The 9,440-nt window shown below is 40.9% G+C and overlaps 1 protein-coding gene across 1 annotated transcript; it reads left to right on the top strand.

Moving 5' to 3' along the window:
- The first annotated feature begins 3,871 nt into the window (after window positions 1-3,871).
- LOC114632686 (oogenesin-1-like) lies at window positions 3,872-9,431 on the top strand. Its single transcript, XM_028781277.1, has 4 exons — window positions 3,872-3,901; window positions 7,355-7,665; window positions 8,133-8,289; window positions 9,393-9,431. Exons 1-4 carry the CDS (start codon window positions 3,872-3,874, stop codon window positions 9,429-9,431), a joined length of 537 nt encoding a protein of 178 aa, XP_028637110.1.
- The last annotated feature ends 9 nt before the right edge of the window (window positions 9,432-9,440 follow it).

Genomic DNA, 9,440 nt, shown 5'->3' with positions numbered 1-9,440 from the left:
TTTACACACACTCAAATAATAAATCTAGTAAGAAGTTTATGACAGAGAATGTTATATCAATTAGGAATAATAATCTAGCTAAACATTAATCACCTATCACAGCTCCACAGACTCATTGAGATTTACAAACCACAACAAACTTATTTATGAAATTTTGTATAGATAGATCAAGTCAATATTTTATCTTATGTCCTAGCACCTATTGTCAATCACTAGTTCCCTTTTGAAGACTGTTGATTACTGGTTTTACAACCACTTGCAATGTGCTCTGAGTAGCAGAAGTCTGGTTACTAACTAGAATCAATTAATTGGTGATACATGGGAAAGTGACAGAGTTCTCATTCCTTTTTGTTCATGGAGTTTTCTCACAGCAATAGAACCCCTAACTAAGACAAGTTGGTACCAGAATAGTAGGGTATTGCTGAGATAGGCCTGAGCATGTTTGGGGTTGTATTGAGTTTGGCACATTGGGAAAGAAAAGTCATTGAATGTTGAGAGCTCAGTGGGAAGTTCTTGAAGATCTTGAAAGACGATGAGAATGTTCAAATTCTCAGGCCTGTGTAATTTTAGAGAGAAATTTAATGACTCCATCAGGGCTATTTCCTACTTTGAATTGGGATACTCTGGTCGTGGTTAGCTGGAGCTGAAGAATCACCAGTGCTTAACTACATACCACAATCACTAAAGGGAAAATTTGCTTTGCTGGTATAATTAATACTGGTCAGCTGCAACTGAGAAACTGGTGGTGATTAAGAAGAGACCAACATCACTAGGTGAAATGTATTGGGAAGGGGTTCTTGAGAACACAGACAACCTGTTTTAAGCTCAGGTGTTAGGAGACAGAGGCAGGCAGATATCTGAGAGTTCTAGGCCTCCCTGGTCTACAAAATCAGTTCTGGGAGAGCCAGAGATACCCAGTGAAACAAACTCAAAAAAAAAGTTTGGACTAGAGAGATAGCTTATAGGTTAAGAGTTCTTGCTGTACTTGTACAGGGCCTGAATTGGAGTTCTAGTACCCGTATAATGCAGCTCACAGTCACCTTTAAATCCAGTTCCAGGGACTCTGATGCCCTTTCTGGTTTCTGTGAGTGCCTACACATACCTACACACAAACACAACCATGTAATCATATAAGTTAATTTAAAAAAGAAAATAAGCATTGGATGAATTTTTAAAATGAAGTAAAAAAAAACACTACAGCCTTGCACAGGAATGAGAGTTCACCCCTTTCCCCCATAGCTGAGCTGGAGATGGAGGCATTTAAGCTTTTCAGGCATCAAAGGTGCTCAGAATCTGAAGTAAGTATCCAACAGCAAGGCCAATGGGCATCATTCAGATGCTCAGTCTAGTGATAAGCATTTGTTTCTTTGTCTTCCAGGGGGTGGTCTGAAGCATAACTCTGTGCTCCTGATACTTCAGGTCAGTGCTCCTGATATCCCAGTCCCAGCTCTGTGCTCCCTGCTCCCTCAACAGTGTGCCCTTACTCCCAGTAAGAGAAGATTAACCTAAGGCTTCATCTCTGTGGAGATAACTGTCTCTCTTTTCCTTGAAGATGGATGCATATAACTTGGGGGCCCTTAAGATTGATGAAACAGTATTTCCCTTAAAGTTAAACCTGGAACAGCAGATTCCAAAGTAACATTCACGGAAGAGTCAGGTAACAGGTGAGTGGTGTTTTCCTCATGGCCCTTCACATGTGTGCTGTGTGATATGGGAGGTTATATTAAGACTGGAATAAACATACACATTCTGACATTATAAATAGACATAAGTATTTTTGTCCATGAATCTGTCATGTTGGGCTTAAAAGCAGTGTTTTATCCCAAGGTATAGACTGAGTTCTCTGAACAGTCAAGTAAGATGGAGACAGCATTTACCTTCTGGCATGCTCTAGAGTCTTTAATATATCCTGGAATTCAGGAAAATGCAAGGAACCTGTTCTAGAAAGCCTTCACACAAGTCATCATTGCAACGTCAAGTCGGCAGAGTACTTCTCCAGAATCACCTGCCTTTGCTTGGTGGTGTAGTAGGAGAATTCATTCAGGACGACCATATAAATGCTATTTCCATAGAACTTGAACCTGTAGGTGGGCACAGTGTTGAATGCCTATAACCCCAGCCCTCCAGCTGCAGAGGGAGTTGGACCCTGACAAAAACAATAAGCCCACAGATTAAATGATATTAGAGATGAAGCCTGAAATACATTTCCAGCTGTTAGAAATGAGTTCATGGTCACAAAGAAAGAGACTCTCATGCCATGTGCAGTACCTGGACACACAACTTTTACTTTCTTAAGAGAACACACAAGGGAGATGAAACAAAAGCAGACAAAAAGTGGGCTTGGACTTTATTACAACTCAGTGATTTTCTGTATTAGATAGAGTCAGAACTCACAGTCCTGTTTGACTGCCTAATTGGCAAAGAATTGACACATGCATGTGGGTGAGGGGCAGGGAGTCCCTGCTCCATGCCATTAAATTCCTGAAACAAGACAGAGTTCTTTTCTGTAAACAAAGGCTCCTCTCTCTCTCTCTCCCTCTCCCTCTCTCTCTCCATCTCTCTCTCCCTCTCTCTTTCTCTCTCCCCCTCTCTCCCTCTCTCTCTCTCTCTTTCTCTTTTCCTCTCTCTCTTTTCCTCCCTCCCTCCCTCCCCCCCTCCCCCCCTCCCTCCCTCCCTCCCTTGTCCTCTCACTTTTGTCTCTCTCTGTCTCTGTATGTGTCTCTGTCCCTCTATCTCTGTCTTTCCTTGTCTCTCTGCCTCTCTCTGTTTGTGTGTGTGTTTGTGTGTGTGTGTGTGTGTGTGTCATATTTGTGCAAAAGTTTTGAAAATTTGGACAGATAAAAAAATTCAATTTCTTGTCTTAGACACAAGTTTCTTAGCATTCCAATACAATTTGATTATTTCTTTTGTTGTTTTGTTTCACGACAGCACCCACATGCCAGCTCACATTTGCCTTTAATTTAAGCACAGCAGGGGTGGTGTGGAGAGACAGACAGAGACAAATAAACACGCACACACACACACACACACACACACAGAGAGAGAGAGAGAGAGAGAGAGAGAGAGAGAGAGAGAGAGAGAGAGAGAGAGGGACCTAGAGAGAACGGAAGAGGTGAGAGGTGTCTGGAACCACACAGTCCTCCAAAATATAGCAAAAACACTACACACTTTATGATTCTTTCTCTGACACCCTTACCTTCTGGGAAACTAAGGACAGCTTTTTCCTGGAAACTACCTTTCTTTATTTTGGTTTGGATGTACATAAGATTACAAGAAATGATGTCCATTAGCTCAGGCTGCCCTCAAGCTTACTCTGAAGCTGAATATGACATTGAACTGATCTGTTTGTCAAGCTCACAACTCAGCCTCTCAAGTTGCCACAGCTGATGACTGACAGAGCCTTGAATTCCAGAGGCTGCTAGCAGTATAGGGTCTCCCAGGCAGCCAGAACAAGGGATTAAAGCCCAAAGGCACAATGCCACACTTACCCCAACAGGGCCACACCTCCCAACAGTGCAGCTCCCTGGGCCTTGCATATACAAACCACCAGAGTCTGGAACTCAGATTCACTGAACTCTGCTTTACAAGTGCTGTGATTATAAAGCATGAGGCTCAATTTCTTGGCTTCAATAAATCAGTTCTTGACTATGGGTCTGGTCTAAAAGTCTTTCTGTGTACAGATCCTATCCAATTTACCTACACCATTCAAATCTGAACATGGGCAAGTGAGCAGAGACTCAAGTATTGAATCAGAAGCTAACTTTGGCTGGGAGAGTGTGGCGACAAAGAGTTCAGCTGAAAGCTATATAAAGAGTCAGAGCAAGGAGAAAACTCGATGTTTCTTAGAGCCTGGAGTTTTCCATGCATGAATATGGTGATTTGTCCCCAGTGTCCAGATCAAGTAAGTCCCTCATTTCCATAAGGATACATCATTTCATGCAACCTACTCTAGGCTTGTCCTCACCTGAAAGTTTGTTTATATAATGTATTACTTGCTGGTTATTCTTTTTTGAGATGAGTTCTCTCTACATAAGATTGTCTGGCCTACGTCCTAGATATTCTGTACTTTTTGACTAATATCCACTTACCAGTTAGTACATACCATGCCGGTGATATTGAGTCTGAGTTACCTCTCTTGGGTTGACATTTTCTAGTTCCATCCATTTGCCTGCAAAATTCATGGTTTTAACAGCTGAATAGTATTCTGTTGTGTAAATGAACCACATTTTCTGTAAGAATTCTTTGGGTGAGGGCTATCTGGATGGTTTTCAGCTTCTAAATATTACAGATTAGGCTGCTATGAACATAGCAAAACATCTATCCTCATGCTATGGTGGGGCATGTTTTAAGTATATGGACAGGAGTGGTATAACTGGCTTGTCAGGTAGAAATGTTTCCAATTTTCTGAGGAACCAGCAGATTGATTTCCAGAATGGTTGCACCAGTTTCAACCCTACCAGAAATGGAGGAATGTTCCTCTTTCTCCACATCGTCACCAGCATGTGCAGTCACCTGAGTTTTTTATCTTAATCATTCTGATTGTTGTAAGTTGCAATCTCAAGGTCATTTTGGTTTGCATTTACCTGATGACCAAGGACTTTGAATATTTCTTTAAGTATTTTTTGACCATTCAAGATTCTACTATGGTTGAATTAGGGGAAGAAGAGTGTGAGCTATCCTACCAGGCAGCATATACAGACTGGTCCAAACCCCAGGCACATATATAGCAAAAGACTGCCTGGCCTGGCTTCAATGGGAGATGTGTCTAATCCTAAAGAGATTTGAACCCCTAGGAAAGGGGACCTCCGTCTTGGAGGGAAGGGGGAGGAGGAATTTGATGAGAAATTGTGGGAGAGGGCAATGGCTCAAATGTAAATTTAAAAAAAGAGAGAGAGATTGCCCAGCCATAAACTCACCAAGATTCTCTAATCTAAGCCACCTGAGAGCTGCTTAACCAAATATCCAAGTGTGTTCTCAATTACATGCAATTATGAATTGGGTCATTCTGATTTCTGTGGGATATTTTGTTTTATATCAACTTGGTTTTGTCTTTTGAGAAAGTCTCACTAAGAATGTCAGGGTGACCTTAAATTGAAGACACTCCAGGCTGGAATGTCAGATATGAGTTACTCAAGTTCCCTCACTACTGATCTTTATGTCACTTTAAGCCTGGCATTCTTTGGTGTGCTTTTAATCTCAGCAACAGGGAGGCAGAGGGAGGCTGTCAGTGTCAAAGTAGCTGGACATTATGCGTGTCTTTAAAAAAGGCAAAACAAGGGGCTGGAGAAATGGCACAGTGGTAAGAACTCTTCCAGTGCTCTTCCAGAGGAACTGTGTTTCATTCCCAGAAACCACATGGTGCCTCACAAGTATCTGTAATTGTGATCTGATGTTGTGTCTGAAGACAGCAAGAGTATATTCATATTTATTAAATAAATAGAAGCATAACTAAATAAAAAAAGGCAAAACAAGCAAGCAAACACAAAATACCAAAAAAACAAATGGTATTTGCATCTGCTCACTGATACATAGTCTCTCATTTTCATGGAACTCAGTATGTCTTCAAACTTACAAGAAGAAACCTGCATATGTATGTATGTATATGTACACGTACACATATATACACACACATATATACATATATATGTATATATATGTATATATATACACACACACAAATATGCTTGTGTATGTATCGTTTATGTATATGTACACACACATATATGTGTGTATGTCTGTGTGTCTCTCTGTTGTGTATTTAATAGACTTTATATCTGAATATCAGTCTCCCTCACTCCTCTCCTCTCATATCCAAACTTGACTGCAAAAGGAAGGCAGAGGTTACATTGAGTCTAACTTTGATACCAGCCTAATTTATATAGCAAGTTTCAAAGCAGCCATGGATAATATCATGTCTCAAAGAAGTAAAACAAAAGAAACAAACAAACCTAGTATTTCCATGTGCTGATTGATACATGGTCTCCTCCTTTCACTAAGGATGTGTTCAAAATTTCAGGAAGAAACCTGCCTCTTTTTATTAAGTGTTCTAATCAAATATCTGAGTATCACTTAAAATTAAAATTTCCACTGCATTCCTTACGTTTTTGTGGTCTTCCATTAGTTTTTGCAGGTCTCAGGGAAGCTGGTCTGGTGCTGTAGAAGTAACCAGTTATGATGTTGAGATAGTGTGCCTCCTGCATTCACCTTCTGAATTATAATCTCCACCTCATAGTCTCTTCTTTCTGGATGCTTATTGGAGAGTTACAATGGCTACTCAAGGTTTACTGACTTTAGTGTTTCTTTCCCCCATTATTTAGTGCTGTAGGTTGCAGAGCTCAAGCTTGGAACCTTCCTAACACCTTATCCAAAAGGCCAGTATGGGTTATAATCAAAGACTAATATCAATAACAAATGATGGGAATTTCAAAGATACCATGAATGATTCCATGCAGTGTAGCTGGATGAATAGAGATTGTGAAAACGTTGGAAATTGATTTTCTTTGCTTTCTTTGAGGGCCTGGAAAGCTAAGCACAGTCTATTCCTCATCAAACAACTGACTTGGGCATCAAACTTTCTGGTGACCTTTACTCAGTGGGATGTATTCACCCCAGCTGTGGCTGCAATTGGATGTGATCTTTGGGAACTAGGATACTTTGGGGAAGCTTATCACCACCAGAGAGGATTGTTGCTTTAAAACCAACAAAGGCCAAAACAAACAGTTCTAGATTAGACTTGCTATGGTGGCACAGGCTAAGCAGTGGTGGAACACACATGTAACCTTTGCGATTTGGAGGCACAGGCAGGCAAATCTCATCAAGGTACAGACCAATGTGGTATATAAAGCAAGTTGCAGTACAGACCGAAATACAGGTAGTTCTTTTTTTTTAATTTTTTTTATTGGATGTTTTATTTACATTGCATATGTTATCCCCTTACCCCATCCCCCACCCACTCAGGAACCCTCTATCCCCTCACCCCTGCTCCTGATTCTCTGAAAATGTACCCTTACCTACTCCCCATTCCCATCTCCCCACCCTCAAATTCCCACCTCCTGGGGTGTCCAGCCTTCATGAGACCAAGGATCTCTTCTCCCACCTATGCGCAGCATGGCTGTCCATCCTTGCATATACAACTGAAGCCATGAATCCCTCCCTAAGTGCTCACAGGCTGGTGGTTCTTTAAAGACCCCGTATCTAAAAACAAATATTAAAACAAAGAAAAGAGGGTGATCAAATTGGTAACCTGAATTCTCTATCCTGATCAGTAGTAATCTAGCCCTTACACTTCTCTGTGTGGGAAGAAGCCTCCTCAGTTACTTGTCATTAATGGTATATTTTTTATCTGCTTCCCTAGAATGACTCTTTAGAAAAAGTCACAATGAAAGTCTATTCCCCACCCACCCTCCAGAAGCTGGCAAGTCAGACGATACTGAGGGAAGAGGCCTTGGCCATTTCTACTCTCAAGGGCCTGCCTGTTGGGCTGTTTCCAGTAATGTTTGAAGAAGCCTTGACTCATGGACATACAAAGATCTTGAAGGCCATGATACCTGTGTGGCCCTTCCCATGCCTTTCTTTAGGAATGCTGATAAATAATTGCACCTTGGAGACTCTGAAGGCAATGCTTGATGGACTAGATATACTGCTTGCACAGAAGATTCGAACCAGGTAGGCAAGATCAACTGGTTTTGGAGGAATGTGCATTGAATGCTGAGATGGAGCAACTAGGGACAGAGAATACTTGGCCAACCATTGATCAGAGGCTTCTGATCTTCAATTTTGTCTTCACCCCACATTCAGGACTGTTCTTCACTGGGTGTAGAGGCTTAGAGGAGTGTAGAGGCTTCAGCTCAGTCTCAGCCATCACAGAAAATAATGGCTAATGTAGAAGACAGAAAAGAATAGACATAGTAAAGAATGGGTCATTCAAGCATCCCTAAAAGGTACAAGGCTAAATATGCCTTTCTTGACGAGAATGCTATGAATTTACTGAGCATGTGACACTTGGGTTTAATTCTAGCCACAGGAAAATTCAAAGTTTTGAAATAAAGAGCTGAAGTGTGAGATGTGAAGATAATCAGAGTGTAAGATGTGTCTCTTTTATCTTCTAAGAATTACATTCTTTTCTCCCACAGAAGGTGCAAACTCAGAGTTCTCAATTGCACTGATAAAGAATATGACTTGTGGGGGATATGGGCTGGATCCCATGAAGGTGAAGGCTTGCCAGAGTTCATGACAGAGAAGCAGCCAATGGAAAACTGTACTGACTGTGAGGTGAAGAAAAAATTGAAAGTGATGACTGAATTCCATCTCATGGAGGGCAGACATAATGAATGTGCCACATTCTTGTTGCATTGGGCACAGCAGAGAAAAGATTCCATTCATCTATGCTGTAGAAATCTAAAGATCCAGGGCTTGACCAAATACACATTCATAGAAATCTTCAAAATTGTACATGCTGGCTGTATACAGGAGCTTGACCTAAGTTGTATCTGCATAGAAGATTTGGCCTTTCTTATTCCTTACGTGAGTCAGATGAAAAGTCTTTTCATACTCACTCTAGATCACATCACAGGTACCTTCAGTATGGGAGATTCTGAAAAAGCTGAGGAGGAGAAAATACTCAGATTGATGTCTCTACTTCCCACACTCCACTGTCTCCAGAAACTCTATGTAAATGATGTCTCTTTTGTAAAAGGCAACCTGAAAGAATGCCTCAGGTAAGGAAGGACTGAGAGAGTCCAGTAGACCAGAGAAACATTTCATTTTTCTTTTCTTGTTTTTTTTTCTTGTTTTGTTTTGTTTTTTGTTTGTTTGTTTGTTTGTTTTGTTTTTAAGCTAGGGAATCCTTGGTAGTCTGGCCACCATAAACATAGCACTATTAGAGTCATAGCATATCTGAGCAGATGTGTTTTGTGCTAAGATATATATGACCAGGCATAAGCATGCCTCTTATTGCTGACGTGTGAAAGGTTTTGCATCCAGAAACAGGTTAAGCATATTAGAAATATGCAACACTGACTGTGTTTCAAGGTGAAGACAGGATCATGGACTTTGGAGGAACAAAACCTGTGAAAGCTCTTAAAAATGGCACTTGTACTTGTTAAATTTTTTTTTTTGAGTCAGGTAGTCCTTCCTACATTCACCATGTTGGCCTGATATATCAATTGCTGTGGTTTCCAGGCATTTCCTGAATCATGCCTATGGTGATATCTACAGACCTCAGACTAAAAGGCTGTGAGTTGTGTGAACAGACAACAGAAGGCCATGTCCTGGGGTTGACCTCAATATATAGTCAGGATGAGTTTGGGAGAAGTGTCATATGCATAGCTGCCAATTATATCAACCCTCATCAACAACATTTTCCAAACAACAATCATTTGTTCTCTACCTAGGTGCCTGAAGAAGCCCTTGGTGTCACTTTGTATCAGTAACTGTGACCT

Source organism: Grammomys surdaster, unplaced genomic scaffold, assembly GCF_004785775.1.
Source record: "Grammomys surdaster isolate TR1022 unplaced genomic scaffold, NIH_TR_1.0 387, whole genome shotgun sequence".
NCBI classification, from domain to species: Eukaryota; Metazoa; Chordata; class Mammalia; order Rodentia; family Muridae; genus Grammomys; species Grammomys surdaster.
The sequence above is the reverse complement of the archived record's forward strand: the minus strand, read 5'-3'. Positions and strand labels throughout refer to the sequence as shown.

Bases quoted from the DNA above. Each gene is read 5' to 3' on its own strand.
- LOC114632686 (XM_028781277.1), top strand. From the start codon at position 3,872: ATGGTGATTTGTCCCCAGTGTCCAGATCAA. The intron at 3,902-7,354 runs GTAAGTCCCTCA...CTGCTTCCCTAG, and splicing joins GTCCCCAGTGTCCAGATCAA to AATGACTCTTTAGAAAAAGT. The intron at 7,666-8,132 runs GTAGGCAAGATC...TTTCTCCCACAG, and splicing joins GCACAGAAGATTCGAACCAG to AAGGTGCAAACTCAGAGTTC.